At 36.0% G+C, this 16,842-nt stretch overlaps 1 protein-coding gene and 1 long non-coding RNA gene across 18 annotated transcripts in view; one reads left to right on the top strand and one right to left on the bottom strand.

Moving 5' to 3' along the window:
- The window catches only part of LOC108507243, a 65,584-nt gene that overhangs the window by 37,105 nt on the left and 11,637 nt on the right, over positions 1-16,842 (bottom strand). The window lies entirely within an intron of this gene.
- The window catches only part of EVI5 (ecotropic viral integration site 5), a 76,744-nt gene that overhangs the window by 52,780 nt on the left and 7,122 nt on the right, over positions 1-16,842 (top strand). For all 10 annotated transcript variants that reach the window (XM_017834970.1, XM_017834976.1, XM_017834969.1 and 7 more), the window contains one exon: positions 2,622-2,717. In XM_017834970.1, coding sequence (XP_017690459.1) covers positions 2,622-2,717 — 96 coding nt within the window. The remainder of the gene's footprint in view (positions 1-2,621; positions 2,718-16,842) is intronic.

The following is a 16,842-nucleotide window of genomic DNA, read 5'->3' as shown; positions in this document are numbered from 1 at the left end:
TTTAGTTTGGAGAAAAGGGTGGCCATGGGTGGCCTCATTGCCCTATATAGCTTCCTGAGGCACTCTTATCCCTGGTATCCAGTGATAGGACACGTGGGAATGGTTCAAAGTTGCACTAGGAGAGTTCAGACTGGACATCAGGAAGCATTTCTTTACCAGAGAGTGGTCAAACACTGGAACATGCTTCCTAGAGGTGGTCGATGCCCCAAGCCTGTCAGTGTTTGAGGCATTTGGACAATGCCCTTAACAGGCTTTAACCAATTCAGCCCTGAATTGGTTGGGCAGTTGGACTAGATGGTCATTGTTAAGAATTATGTAATATGGTGTTATCCAAGCTGAAGCTGCTCAAGCTTTGATTAAGCTACTCATGAAACATGAACATTAAATTATTCGTGCAGTTTCCATGTGCTGTTTGGACCATGAGTGTCCTTGTGGTCTCTGGGGCTTTCACCATTCACAGTGACATACTAGCTGTGTTTTGGCACTATTCTATTGTCATCTAGAATTAAGATGTACAAGTGGGAATCTAACCTGCATGGGGGCAGAATATAGGGGTTGTTTTGCAGTTGTGGAGGTTTTCACGATCTCAAAATGCACATATACTGACCTTAAAAGATACCATACTCTCCTTAAAAGAGATTCTAGGATGATATTAAGATCACTTGATAAAAATAGTAAGAAATAAGTTTTTATGATAATCAGGAAGTAATAGATAATGTCATACAATCTAGGGTAATCTTGAGAAGCAAACCTAGAACTATAGAATTTTTCAGAGGAAGGTTTCTGTCTGAGTGAGAGATACTAACAGATAGTAGGGAAAGCTGTTAACATTGGGTTTGGTCACATTAAAAAGAACTGCCATGTTGAAGTTTTTCCTGACAACAATTTTTCTTTTTGAATTCTGTCAAGCCGCCCTAAAGAAAAAATACTGTTAAAGAATATTACTACTAAATTTAAGTTCCTCACATTAAAATTTGCCTTTGATTAACGAATGCTCATCAGAAGGTGGGAATTATTTGCATTAAGTTCAGGTTACTTTCTAACATGAAATGTCACTAGAAAGTGAAACAATTTGTCAGATCATGGTAATACTTTGTATTGTATGGAAATGTATGTATTGATGAGAAATATTAATCTTTTCTCACAGTTTTAAAGTATGTTGGGTAACTTAATCATAATCTGACAGATAAAACTTTGAATTTTTTTTGTTCATCTAAAATATGTAAGTTTTCAGCTATCTATTTATTATTTATTCTCTAAATTAGATGAATTTGGTAAACACTAAAATATATTTCAATGCTATAGTGTCTGGCCCCTACATGTTTTTTCAGTGGTTTGCTATTGCACCTGCATGAGTGCCTCTAAAAGGCAATGGCAGGATCAACTTAGTCTACTTTTCTTTTTTAAAATAAACTCTATCTTTTCTATTGCTCACAGATGAACAGCAGCTGTGAAGAAGACTGATACCTTGCTCTTAATTTTTTCTATGTCATCCTTCCAATTTATCCACTGTAGACAGACTTGGTAGCTTTTAGAACATGAGCTTATTTAATTTGAAATATGTAATTTCTGTTGCAGCCAGTTAAAAGGATCAGCTTCTGATCTCTAGTGTTTTGAATGTTTCAAGAGGAAGTTACAGCATGACCTTTTTTAAAGCATGTTTGTAGAAAATGATATTGCAGGGTTCCGTTTTTTTTTTTTGTGCTAAATGCATTTTTGTGAATTGCCAGCTCTACAAAATCTGTAGTTCTGAAAGGAAAACTGAAACTTAATTGCCTTTCACTAAAAATGGGGATCTTGCAAGCCAGGTTTGTGCACAATATTCAGCTCCAGCTGACTGCAGTTAGAGTCAGTTCTTCCATGAGCAAATATACATGTCAGATTATTTTGTAATATCTGCATTAACTTTACAGTGTTATTTCTGGAATAAAAAGTAACAATAAAATCACTTAAATATAATGAAAGTGTGTGATTCCCATATGGTATACACAAACAGCTTTCAGCTCTTTGTGCAGTGCCAAAACCAACCTGCTAAATGTTACTGCTTCTGCTGTTAGTTTATACTGACTTAACTTGGGAACACCTTTTTCATGTCCTCTTGTGCACCCAGTTTCAATGTAAGCTCAGCTGCTTATTACACTTCTGTTTTAAAAGGGCTATGACACCTATGTTCTATTTGTGCTAACACTTTGCTTTACTGATGCTTTTTGATACTATAGTGTATAGTGACATAGTCATTCAGAGTAATATAAAGTAATTTTAACTATTTAGGACAGGAACTATTAGTAATATTGATAATATTACATGTGTGTGTGTGTGAATTGGGTTTACTAAAGCAAATATACAACCTCATGTATATAGGACATGAATTCCACCTGTGAAGCTGGTAATTCTTCATGCTCCTCCATAGAATCCTGCCTGTTAGTACTGAGAGAGTCAGCTTGGTCTGAGCCACTGTCACCTTTAGATACCTGCTGTAACTTCAACCAAATGAAAGTGCTGAATGGTGTCTGGGACTAGCTTCTGTTTGTGACAAAAATATGCAGACAGTTAAACTAAGATTTTTAATATAGTAGATCTTTGAATAATTTGAATATGATTCCTTTTTTTAACCAAAACAGAAAGAAGAAGGAAAAATTCAAGGGCAGCTTAATAAATCTGATTCTAACCAGTACATCAGAGAACTGAAAGATCAGATAGCTGAGCTGCATCATGAGGTAAGTGATAAAATACTACAGTCTCTGATCACATGTACCTTTTGTCCTTTCACTTGTAGCAGGTTTTGGTTATTTAACAGTTATTACATTTTCAGTACCTGATTTTACCCAAATACATTATTTTAAATGAATGCAATAAAACTCTTATATGTGAATCTTTCCTTTACCCTGGGATGTAAAATAACAAAAAACTGCTTAGTTACATGATTTGATATTAAAGGAGATCAGCATTTATGTTCCACCTTGGTTTTTCCCCTTAATTTCATGAGTTGATGATGTTCGTGTTGCATTTACTGCTTTTGGAGCTGTGTATATGAAAATAAGCCCCTTTATGCCTTTATTTGCTACAACTATTAAGGCTATTACAGTTAGAAACTAAACTGCATTTGTTCAAGTAGAAGAGTCCATGTGTAGATTTTCTGGTTCTTGCTCTTGCAAGGATGAATTTTATGTGGTACTATACTGAGATTGCTTAAAAAAAGAAAAGGATGCTTGCTTAATATCAGTTAACAGATTTGTAAGTTTTAAACTGCCAAAACCTTCAACCTATGAAATTTCTGCCTTCAAACTTCCTTACTCTAATAGTTGTAGTAACTTTCTGTTAGTTAAAAAGATCAGGTCTTGAAACAGAGATGGCTTATGTAACTACCATCCTCACTGGCTCATTTCACTTCATCCTGCATTGTGAAGAAATGTCTTTACCTAACACTACACTGTGTGCAAAATGCCCAGTCATCTTTGCATTATAGTCTGCTTCTGTTTCAATAGCCTTCTAATACACAGCTCTGATAGTGTTGCTTAAAACCATAGTATCATAAAGCAATTCTGCTAATTGTTTGTTGGGTGCCTTTTTGCTTTTGTTAAATAAACACACACTTTCTTTAAGTGTAGATAGTGTTTTCATAACAATCTTAGTAGATTCAACCTTTTAGGATCAATCCCCTGAGAGCTGTAATACAGCTGAGGATCTCGGAATGCTGTCTATGCTATAGATTGCTGTGCTGTAGATTGAGGATAGTCTCTAGGGCCGTCAGTCCAGCACCTTTACCAATCATTAAGCTCACTTAAAAAACAGATTTAAAAATCAATAACCTGTCTTCTTCCATTAAAGCACTCTAACTAGCTTGCTTTGTTCCTTATAAGAAAGTCACCTGCTGAATTCTCAGAAAGCCAGATATGTAGTGTATTTTTGCATTATGAATAAATAAGGCACTGTACTGGCTTTTTCTTCTGCTTGGTGTATGTTTAAAAGGTAAGAAACACTGCTGTGGGGGAAAGTGGAATTACTGTTGGAAAGCTGTTGCATAATTTTCTCAATACAATCATTTGTTACGTGCCTGGTAGGTAACTCAGTTGTCATGAAGGCAGACAATATTGTACATGTTTACTGTGTGTAAGTTAGTGTGAACAGGTTGGAATGAAGATAAGGTCCATTAGCTCACAGAACAATGATAATTCTTAGTAATACCAGTGATTCTTAAACAGTTCAGCCTAGACAAATCTTTATTAGCATTTCAATTTGACTGAAAGAAAATACCAGCTATGAAGAATAATGAATTTTAACAACAGCAGAGTTTGAGTAATTCCATGTAGAAGACCACTCCTCATCTAGATTTCTTTTTGTTGTGGCTTAATTTTTAATTTCCAAACTAGGTAAACACTACAGAAACAAAGTAATTCTAGGACACATAGAAACAGTAAGAAGAAATGGTCTGACTTGATAATCCTACAGGTCTTTTCTGACCTTCGTGGTTCCATGATTTTATGAAACTCTGTATGTAGTAGACATGTTCTACCCTGGCAGCATTCTGAATGTTTCCCTTCTTAAAGCCTGAAAGTCTTTGTTTACTAATGACTTTTTTTTTTCCTTCCTCTCTTACTGTTATGTATCTATTTGTCTAGTTTTTAAATAAAAAATTAAGAGGGAAAGTAGTGTTTCCTGCCGTGTTTCCTCAAAAAGCAAAATCTGAGCAAAATGGCAACAGGAAGAGGCAAAAATGTTTGCCCTCAACTGGTAAATGTAAACATTAGAATAATTTAGTCACTGCCAGTTCAACAACAACTTTGAATCTGCACTGAGGCACCTTCAGATATACATCCATTAATGACTGTGCTTTGCTTTTTGGCTAGCTGCTTTTTGATTCTACTTCTGCAAAAGTTAAAAGAAACGTTACACGTTTGCAAATTCATCTTCCTGAAGATAGGGTGATGGTGTATGTGACATGCTGACCACAACCTCCCAACTGGTTAGCATGTAAAAGGCACTGGAAATGGAACAGAGCTCTTGCTGACTGTATGATTACCTTCTAATATATTGTAATGCTGTAACTTTAAACTGTTTCATCAGTGTTTGCAAGCCAAGGTAGTAGCCAGGGACAGGGCAAACCTAGAATATCAGTGAGGAACACCAAAAGGGACAGCAAAGAGAGAGTTGTTAGTACTGCCCAGCGACTAAAGCTGAATTCTCTCCACTAGAAGGTGGTGTGGGGGTGGGAGTTGGCTATGGCACAGGTGCAAAAGGCTGCTGCTGTAACTTCTCTTGACTTTTTAAGGGGAGAAGAGTTAGACCCTCAGAGTTCAGATATTTCTCTCAGCCGTTCTAGTGTGGTGACCTAAATCAGCCACGTATTGGAACTCTGTATATGATTTCAGATGATTAATCAATGGACTCAAATTACAAAGGGCAATTGGTTGGAAGTTTTTAAAAGTATGAACAAAATTTTTTAAAAATAATTTTTAAATTTTGGTCATCTTTTTCAGAGCTCAAAATTTTGCATGTGTCTTAAATATAGTGCAGCTTGCAGCCTAAAGGATAAATTTCAGCTGCTTTTATTACTCATCCAGGAATAGTAATGCTACAGTCAGTCTTCAATTAATATTATAAGAAGACTTACTTGAAGTAAATTCAAGTTGTTTTCCTGTTACTGAATAAAACTGCACATACTGGAAATTGGTAGTATGGCACCCAAAACTGAACCGATGAGGCACAAAACTATGAAATGTACAATGTAAATTAAATAGAAAAAGGCAATGCCTTTTTTCTTCCCTTTCAAATAAAGTAAAATAACTATAAATGGAATTACTATATTGGATTTTTGGCCTGTTCTAACAAGCTGCCTACCTGATTCCTTTTACACCTAACCAGAGGATTTCTGTGGGACAGTAAGCTAAACTTTATATTGGCTACTTCACAGTAGGTCTTAAACTTGTATTTTATGAACACTTCAGGAAAGCAAACAGACAATATTTTGAGCTTTGAGAACACTGTAACAAGAAGTTGCAGGCTTTTGCTCTACTAGATTCTCTACACTTCTGTAAGCTTCTGGTTTAGTGGTGAACACATCAGTGTTGAGTTAATGGCTGGACTCTGATCTTAGAGGTCTTTTCCAGCCTTAACAATTCTGATTCCATGGACATTATCTTCAATCTACTTACATGCACCTCTTTCTTTGCACTAACCTGAACAACCAAATATGGGTTAGAATCTTAATACTGAGTGTAACATAGAGTGTTATGTAAAATAGTGAATTAATTCTTAAATTCCTCAGTGCAACCATAATTTCACTCAGAGATCAAATACATACAGATCAATTATTATTAACTTGCACTTTTAACTTTAGTAAATATATGTCAGGTTTTATGTTCATTCCCTAGAAAGTTACTGACAGCTATCCTTTAATCTTTTACACAACCTTTCAACATTCGAAGAACAGCTGATGCATAAAGAAAGGATACTCAGACTGCAGTATTTCTAGTTAGCCAGTAACTAATCCTTTGATAAGTTTTGTATATTTAGTGCTGTACTACCTTTTCTGCTTTGTTGGGCACGAAGTTGTTAGATGGTTGTGACTTATGACTTTATTGTTGAAGGTTGAAACTAGTGTGAAAACTTGAAATGTTGAGGATCATCACAAACAGGAAGTCATGATGTAAACTTCTTTTTAATATGCACTGGACTTGGATACTCTGTCTGCCTTTTCAGAAATTTGTGTCCAATTGCCATTTGTTCTTTTCATGAATTGAAATCTTTTCACCTAGCATTTTCTTTCTTCCTCCAATTCCCTTCCATTCTTAAAGCTATCTCTACAGTATTATCTTCCAGCTTAGTGGGATTTTAGCCTAAAATGCTTTCTCATTGTGCAGTCCCAACAGGCTACAGCTTCTGTGGAGCAACTTTTGCTACTCTCGCCAGTAAGTACGGAAGCTTGGTTGCCCTGTCTTTGGCACAGGAGAAACAAGGTCTAGTGAGCACTATATTCTGTCACTTGACTTTCCAGTTCATGTGTTTTGATCAATGTGACATAAATGACATGAGTATACAGACACTGCACGATTCATACTATGGTTATATATTCTCAGGCTGCACAAGGAGTGGTAATACTTCACAGAAGTTGCCTTTGATTAGACACCAAAATTATAAGTGAAAGCAACTTTTGTGGTACGTTTTGACTGTTCAAGAACATATCCCACTCAGTAGGCAGTACTGAAGTAAAGCTGTTATCCTATGTGGAAATGAATACACTGGAAGTTTTGGACTGTTACGAGTTTCCACTAAGTAAATTTAAAAGTTTAAGAAAAAGTAAGATGAATCTCGAACAAGTTGTTACTCTTTTCAACACAAATCACATACTGAGGAAACAAGGAGAGAGTGTTCGCAGTTTTCCACTTTTTCCTTTTAATTCAAACTGAATGGAATTAAATGATTTATAAACTGCTGAAGTTCTGCATTTCATGCACTACCCCTCTGTACGTGCAATCACTTTATATATATTACCCAGCAGCTGCCTCTGCTTCCTGTTGGATGTTGCAAGGCTTGCATGTGTTACCTAGATTACAGGAGTGGTACAAAAGATTAGAATTGACGTGCTTACCCACAAACTACACTGGCAGACCACAAGACACCTTTGGAGACAAAAGCAAGTGGTTTCCAGTCTTTCAGACTTTGTGATTTAGGACTGAAGTGCTTAAGTTGTTTCACATGAAACTTTACAAAGTTTGTCATATTGTTAGCTGACTTTTGTGTCTCTCAGAATCTTTTAATGAGTTTGTTTTGCTCCTAAATTGCATTTTCTTATTTATACTACTACAGTATTTCAAATGGGGATTTGTTTTAAGCTTATGACGGTTTTCATGTTAAAGGCTAAATTCTGCCTAACACTGAGGTCCACAAAAGCCTTTCAGTGCATTTTTCCATGAAGCTATGATTCGTCTGTGTATTGGGTATCTGTGTTAGAGGACAGCTTTATGAAGAGAAACAACACTTCCTTCACTTAGCACATTTTTCCTTAGGAAGCAGAAATATGGATGTTCAAAACAGCCTGTTTTTCAATTATACTATGGCATCTGTGCATCTGCAGGGACTATTCCACCTCCCACCCCTCCCCATGAATTTAGAGAGCTAATTGCTGGAGTTTGGGAAGAACATTCTGGGAAACTTCATATTTTGCCTTTTTTCTGCAGGCATCTGCTATTGACCACTGTCAGAGACAGAATACAGAGCTAGTTTTCTCCTAGCCGTTTCTCTGTATTGAGATATGCTTTTGACAACTAATTGTAATATTTTGAGAGGAAGCAAGGATGAGATTTTCTAATGTGCAAATCTTATGCATGTGTTTGGTATTTGAATGAAAACCAAAATCCTGATGTTAGTGTGGCACGCTGTTCCAACAGTTAGAAAACTGTCTGCAAACTAGTCCAGTTAACAATATTTCAGCTTGGCTGATGGAAAAGAATAACATGGCAAATTACTTGGGGCATTATTATTCTGCCAAAATAATTTCTGAGGCATTTAAAAGGCTTTATAATAGTACCTTTAAGTGAAATTCTAGTGATTAAATTCTTGCATATTGACAATGCAGAAAAGGGGGATTTTTTTAAAGGTATTTCCCATTTCAGTATCTGAAAACTTGATGGCTATTCAAAGAAGTAATGACCATTAGCTTATTACTTTTCCATTCCCACATACATAGAGTTCATCTAGGAATGGATGATACAGTATGTTTTAAGAACCTAATGCAGTCAGCAAGATTCTGATATAGGTGTTATCTCATGGTCTGATCATGCTCCTGGTGAGCTAACATTTTAAGATTGGCTTAATGAAAAAAGATATAAAAGTTGGAGATTAAATACTGTGCTTTTAAAAGATTTTGCTTGTGTAAATAAAATTCAAAACACTTTAAGTAATGACTTTGAGGATAAATAATGCATAAGTTGTGACCAAAGGAGTAACTGGTAATATGGCTGAATTAAGGACACATCTTGCAACCTGCATTAGCTTTCTAGGCTTTTTCACTGCTGAAACTAAAATGGAGAAGGGAAAGTAAACTGTAGCCCATCAGTGTGAAGGATTAAAAAAAACACACCTATATGGGCCACGCAATAAAATACCTAAATAAAATTCAATGCACTACAGTACGAGGATGAAAGAATAAACCACATTAACAGTTCCTTTAATCTTAAATATCATAAATATATATGGTAGGTAAGCTGTGTTTAAAAGCTGTCATATTATGTCCTCTTTTTATTATTAGCTAATAACCTTATATCACTGTGGGACAGCGAGTGGTTCTGGTCCCTGGCACAGGGAACCCTCGGTCCAAGTTGTCCGTTAGGAGTTGAGGGAATATCTTTACAAGCAGCTAAATGATGACTCCACATCAGTCATAGATGAGCATAAAATTGTGATGCTCTTGTGACCCACTGGAATAGCACCAGATGGGTTGTCCACTTCCAGCAGCATTCCTAGCTCCTATTTCTCTCACAATCACAGCATCTGAGCTTGAAGATGGGATACCAGCGGGAAGCATTATTTCTTTCCTCTATTAATTTTATTATTTGGATTCCTTTCAGTCAAATTCAGTGCTTCCCAAATCAAATGTTCTCTTATCTGATGCACCACTAGACTGCATTCAGAAGCAGAGTAAATAACTTGGAGTAAATAACATACCTTAGAATAATGGAGATATGAGGATTAACTGGGGAAAGTGAATTCTAGTTGCAGTTCAGCCTACTAGAATTTTTTTCAAATTCTCTGGAGACAGAGGGTGATGGACAGTGGTGGTCAGATCATATGGGCAAATGAGAATGGGAGATCAGATTTATCACAGTTTAGGTACCTCAGAAACAGAAATAGGTAACACTTCTTTCATCAGAACTAAGGCAAGAATAGCAAGTCCAAAAAGGCCTAGTAATCTTCCTGTAATATTTGTTATTAGATATAATGCTCTTTCACTCAGTCCCTCAACAACTTATTTCCCCCTCTTTCTTCTCGAAGGAGCGTACTATTTCCTTTTCATGTAGTACAAGCACATGTGTATTTGTCTCTTGGAAGCTGTCATTTTGCTTGCTTTTACAAAACCAACTAAGCTGCATGGGATTTATTTCAGTCAATTTTTACATTGTTTTCCCTCCACAGTTCTCAGTAGAACTATAATGTTGGTTAAAACTCCTGTATTAACTCTTGCAAAGCACTTGTTTCTCAATACAGAAGAGAATCACATTAACATCTTCTAATAGTATGTTTTACTAGACAAATGCTTTCAAAATATGTGGCTCTCTATAAATGTTTTCTTACTTGATAAGAAGTGTTGTCCCTGAAAGGAAATATGTTAGCCCTCAGATTTACAGAGTAAGCATTTCAACTTGTGGTGGAAGTTTATAGCACAATAAATCATGTGCTTTTCTTTTACCATATCTTGCAAGCACAGTTGGACAAGAGATGATCAGATTTTTCCCTCTCCACAAGTAAAATTCTTGCAAGGCTGCTGGACAGCTAAAAATGTAGTAGCTTTACTAGTTATGTGTCAAAGTTACAGAGCCTCTGTGCTGGCAGAGTCTGATTTAAGTGGTTGTGGTCAGTCTGAGGAACCTGTGATGTGATAAGATAGCGTTTGTGAGGTCATGTGGTTTGCAAACACCCAATCTAACATAGCAGCTTTGTCTACACAGGATAGTTAAATATACACTCTGTGCTTTAGAAAAGGGAATTGCTTTACTCCTTAGGCTCAACTTGTCATTGAGAGTCAGATGTTAAACTGGCTTGATAATGCCCAGATTGTTACAGAAGTGGAGGACTGATCAGATTGAGAGTCTTATTATCCAGTAACTTTCTCCAGTTTAGTCCTGACTTTAATAAAGCAACTAGCTTTAGAAACTGTCTGGCTAAACTAAGCAATCAACAGTCAGAAGGAAGGCACAATGGAATCTCTGTATTTTATGAATTCGTTTCTTTAATTCAATTAACTTTGGGTGGTCATAGTGTAATTAACACAGTCATGTTACACTTGCCCAAAATGACACGATTGATTCCTTAGTGATGGTACTTCATTCCATGAATTTTTGGACACAAACTCCATCTTCATCTTTGCATGAGGTAAGGTTGATTCCTCTCCCTTCCCCCCAGTAACAACACCATCAACAAAATATTTTCCATCCCTTGTGAGGGTGAAGGAAACCTCTAAATGTGAAGAGTGTAACCAGGACACTGATGTAGTCTGTCCTCAAATGGAACATGTCATTGTTTACTTGGATGAGGGACACATGATTCTTAACTATTTCACCACCACTAGTGACAGATTAGATAAAATAAATGAAGATGGCTGATGGTTTTCACATTTTCCCCTTTTTTTTCCTGACTGTGTCCTACTGCATCGAAGTTCCAGATCTGTCTTGCTGAGCAGTACAGTATTTCTTGATTGCACCATTAAAGATGAACATAGCTATATTGTGTCCTTCTTTAGAGTTTGTCTGGATTGCTAAAGCAAGTAAACTGATAATAGATAAAGTTATTTCACTATCTTGGCAATAATGTTCTTGACTGTTGAAACTGTGTGACCTGTCTGCTGTACTGATTAGAGCTATGTCAGGGTCTGTTGTGTGTTTCTGCCTGTAAATTAAGTTTTTGGGGACTGAAAAGTGGAGGAATCGAGGAATTGAGGTTCTACTGGTTTATCTGAGTGGTTGTTCCTTGTAAAAATTAGGTGCTGCCTAGGTGAGAAGCACGCTGAAGAGAGGACTGCTATGTGTTAGCTTGTAATAGATCTCCGTAAACTTATCTGAATATAAGTGAGGCAAACAGTGGAAATGTGGTAGAAACCCCTCCTAAAATTCTTTTATCATTTTGAGTGGCAGCCAGCACAAACGAAAGTAGTTTCTGCAGTCAGAGGCAAAAATGTTACTTAGTCCATTTAAAACTGCTGAGTTTAACTTGTGCTCTAAAAGGACAGAGTAAAAGTGTGAAATGATAATTTCCTGTAACTGTTGCCCGGAATGGGTATATTTTCAGTCTCTCTATCAGCCAGTACATTCTAGTTAATGCTGGAGGTTTCAGTAACGTTTGTATTTACAGATGCATACTGTAGAGAGGCGCACTGAGACTTACGTATTTCCTTGGATATAATAATTGCAGTACATTCAGTATGATTATACTGCTGTTTTAAATTATTTTTGTTGTCGTGTCCTCACTGCAAATATACACTTCCATCAGAGCTTCTTGTAGAGTTTCTAGGAACTTTCCATAAATAACTAGTAGGTAGGTGGAAGGAAAATTCCTAGACCTGTAGCTTGGAACTTTCTTTGGAATTGCATACAATCTCACTACAACAAACCTGTCAATCTTACAAAAATTCTGTCAAGAAATAAAACCTGACTTATAATTGCCAAATACTAACTTTTTTTGTAAATATTGTAAGAGTTGGGTATTCCTTAGCACTGTTGCTATTTCAATTGCATATTTGATACCTAACTTCAAAGTTTAACTTGATTACACAGCACTAGATCAAAACCAGATTCTTTAACCATATAGTGCAGTGATCAAAACGTCATGACCTCCCATTGATCGCTTTATTGGTTTCCTGTTCTGATTCACTGGAAACCTTCTGATCTGAACACTTGGTGGTGGTTTTAATCTTTGTCACGTTTACAATACAGCAGACTATGCTAAAACTGATACACAACATACATTTAACATCATATTTCCTTTTGGCTCAAGTGCTCTCCAAATAATAATGTTGAAAAAACACTTTTTATAAAAACTTAAGTCAGGAAATATAAGAGTACGTTCAGAGCAATAGGAAATAAATAGCTGGACAGCTGGAGCTGAGATAAATATTTCAGATATTTGAGATAAATATTTCAGGTTGTATACCAGTGTGTTATATACTAGTGTGTTACTCTTGGTCATCCTTTTAAAAGTACGAGTTTCAAAAACTAAGGTAATATTTTCATTAAACAGGAGACTAGTAATTAATCACATACTTAATCTTGGATTCCAGAGAGTTAAAGATGAGTTGGGCAGATTTATCTAATGTTGTAGTACCTCATGACTGTTGCTTTTAAGCCTACTATAGATGGGGGAAAAAAGTCAGGCCAGTTTTTAACTGGCGTTTTTAACTTTCAGCAATAGCAGCCATATTTGCACAGCCAGAATAAGCGGCCTAGGCCTGTTCAGGTATTTATCATTGTCATTCACTGGTGTTCTGGCTCAGACCCACAGTAGGATTATCCAGCCTGGAGTTTACTACTTGCTCTGATTTCTGATTAGCTTTTGTTACCAGTTTCAAGGTGTTTTGCTGCAATTGCTCTAAGAAGTGGATAGATAATACTGCAACAATATTCGATTGGATTTAATTTACAAACTCCAAGACCAGTTGTACTATTTTGAGATAGTGCAGATCAAGAAGTTCAAAGAGAACCTGCAGACAACTGGATATATGGACACTTGCAGTCTTCCTACCATGAAATGTGCTGCAAATTAGCACCTTTGAACCCTTCTGCTGTACTGAAAGTAATCAAAAACTAACTTTCCCAATCTGCTTCTTTCTGCTTGTCCTAAAAACTCTAGCAAATCAAAATTAACTTTTCTCCAAGATTCATTTTATTACACCTCAAGATAAGAAGCCAAATATTCCACCAAGTCCTCTAAAACTTTTTGTCAACAGATTTTTATCTTGGTATGACCATTATAAAATTTTTGGGGGGCCAGATGAGATAATGCTGGAAGGAAACAAATACAGCTCTGAACACATCTCTACAAAGCAGAGTTAATTTTCTTTAGGACACTATTTTATATTCTTTATAAATAATACTTTATAGAAACCACTAAACTTGCACTATTCTAGAATCACTAACTCATATCACTTGTTTGTTGATTGTGCAGGTTTCCTGTTTTTGTCATGCTACACTCAGTCCCAAATAAATGGCCAAATGTGCTAAGATGGTCCCAGACAGTCCTGAGTATGTTAGAATGCAGCTTGGCTCTTCCTGTAGGGATCTTACAGGGACTGCCTAATAACCTGATTTCAAAGATCATTGCTGGACTCCCTAATAATCAACATTTTGTTCATCTCACTGAAAGCTGGGTGAAAATTTTTAGGCAAAGAAATTAATTAATGTATATATCAAAGACTTTAAAAGTCTTTAAAAAAAAGCTTTTATGAGAAATGAAATGTTTAATGGTGATTCATTAACGCTAAGAAAAGGAAGCAGTTTTGCAAACAAATTTTTGAAATTCTCTCACTGCATGTTCTTTGTAAGCACGATCAAGACATTTCCTGCTTTCTTAAGTCACAGCACCTAATGCACTGGATTTTTTTTTAAGCAATTTCAGTTTGCTTTATTTTCCTTAACGAGTTTAATTTCTTTATTTAGTCCCTGATGAGAAACTTGAGTACTGCCTTACAAATATCACCTTTGGGGGTGGGGGAAAGGCAAAAGCAAAGGCAAACTATAGAGCTATGTAGTGGTGGCTCTAGTCTGCTAGACCCGAAATTTATGTCAAACCATCACCCTAAACACTTCAGGCTAACTTTAATATTTTTAGTTTAGGTGAACTCCATGGGGAAAAGTATTTTTGTTAGTGGCGTTATAAAACTTCCCTGAAACAGAGTTTTTAAATGCCTTTTTAAATGTATTCACTCCCTCCTGATGTCCATGGTTCTTCAACACCCATTAGAGTGTACTGAACAGCTTGATTTCAGAAAAATTTAGCTAATTTGCTGGGATTTTTTTGCTTTTGGCACAAAATTAAATCTTAGGGAACGGAGCAGTAAAGAGAACTGCATACTAACACTTCCTATTTGAGAATGTCATTGTCTATTGTATCAATTTCAAAATTAGTTAGATTTTACGATGAAGCAGAATGGCTTTAGGGAATCTGAGAAGACTCAAAGTTGTTCTGAAGAGTTTAGATATTTTAAATTGAAAAGAAAATAAAAAGATGTGTGAAAGCAATAAATGAAGATGTGACCTATTTCCTGAATTTCTCTACTAAGAATATCCAACTATTGCAGATCTTGCATGTCTGCCTCACAGAAAAACAAAGACACGATTCATTGTGATTTCTCTTTACTTTCCCCCCCCTTTTTTTAACATATTGTCTGGATATATTTTGAGGTCTAAAAAATGTATTTTGAGGTCTACATTTCATCTTTTAAATCGGTAGGGGTAGATATGGCATTGGAGAATCCAGAATGGCTTTGTTGAGAGACTGGGGGGAGGGCACATCTCTGTAGCTTTTCCAGGATTTCAAAGAGGAGAAGCCCCTCCCAGCTGTCACCTTTCAGTGAGTCCAGGGTTGTTAGAGTCTCTTCCTCAGGAGGGACAACAGCGATTGGGTAGTGGGAGCAAATTGAGTAAATGGGAGTTCCTGGATTCAGTGTCTGTTTGATCAGGTTTGTTTGGGCTTCTTGAATCATCAGTAATTTCCAAGAATGACCCTTGTCTGGCACTGATCATGGCTGTTACTTAGAAACTGTTAATCTTAATTATGGCTGCATTTATAGCTATGGTTTTAGAAAAAAGCCCTTAATGCTAACTGAAGTGAAACAGGAAATTCACTGACGCTGAAATAAAAGCCACAACTTCGAGCTTTGTCCTAATACAGTTACAAAGATAACACATTGCTAATTTAACATATATTTTTAAAATTTGTTAGAGAATGTGTCACTATTTCTAAGCAAAGAATATCGTACTATATACAATATGTGTTGTTGATTTTTACAAATAATCTTATTTTACATGTAATCTGAAGGTATATGAGTTGTCAGGAAAAGACATAGGATAGTCTTTTGCATATGATCCATATGTTTGGGTAAAAACTGCCTCATGCTTGAGGAAAATGAAGAATGTCTTCTAAAGCTGGTTTGGTTTTGCTTTAAACTTTTTCTTTCTTGCAGGATTAATTGAACCATACCTAATATTTTTTTAAATCTCAGACTATCAAAAAATGGCTTTCATTAAAATGCTCTGATACAATTCTGTCACAATGCATGTCTAGCAGTCCTTTTCACATAAGGAAGCTGATTCTGTTGGGAAAGTTTAGAAATCCTATTTGCATTGTAGCTGTACAGCCATTAAACTTGTTAAGAATTGCTTTAGATGATGGATTGCTATTATTAGTTTCTGCAACCATTCGTTTAGCTCACCTTGTCTCCGTTTGTGCACTGTTCGTGTTGTGATGGTTTCAGTATGAATGTGACTCAACCATGTATTTAAAAATGGGCTTCAGAGAGTTTAAGATATCTAAGGAGCTGCTTGTGTTCATGGAAGTGAAAAAGTAGCATGAAAAGGCCTGCAACCTTGACATTGTTCATTTCCTTTGTGTGCATGTGCAGAAATGCTTCTGCATTGTACCTGCTGGATGTAACAGTTGTCTGGACTGATATTTATCTCCCAAATGACAACATATTTTCCATCAATTCAGTTGAAGGTGCTCCAAGTACTTAATTTCCTGAGATAAGCATTTTTCCAAAAGAAGTTACTGGGAGTGATTTTAAAGTAGTGATAGTGTACTACTGTATGCCTTAAACTGAAGTAATCTCATTACAAGTGCGATAGTTAGCACTAAGCAGCAGTCAACTGTTATATATGATAAGGGATCCCATTAGATGCTGTGGACAGTCTCAGGACATTTTAAGAACTCCAATTAAATTGCTTTTATTCATGTTAAATGTAATTATAATTTAATAGATCATAACTGATTTTTTTTGGCTTCTAATTAGGTTTTGACTTCTAAATCTCTACTTTCATCTTGCCAAATTGACAATGCTTTTTATGCATTATAGGACAGGTATTTGAAAATGCTTATGACTTGTTTCTTCAGCTAGAACATAGTTTCAGCAACATTCTA

This window comes from Lepidothrix coronata, unplaced genomic scaffold, assembly GCF_001604755.1.
Source record: "Lepidothrix coronata isolate B3197 unplaced genomic scaffold, Lepidothrix_coronata-1.0 Scaffold247, whole genome shotgun sequence".
Lineage (NCBI taxonomy): Eukaryota > Metazoa > Chordata > Aves > Passeriformes > Pipridae > Lepidothrix > Lepidothrix coronata.
The sequence above is the reverse complement of the archived record's forward strand: the minus strand, read 5'-3'. Positions and strand labels throughout refer to the sequence as shown.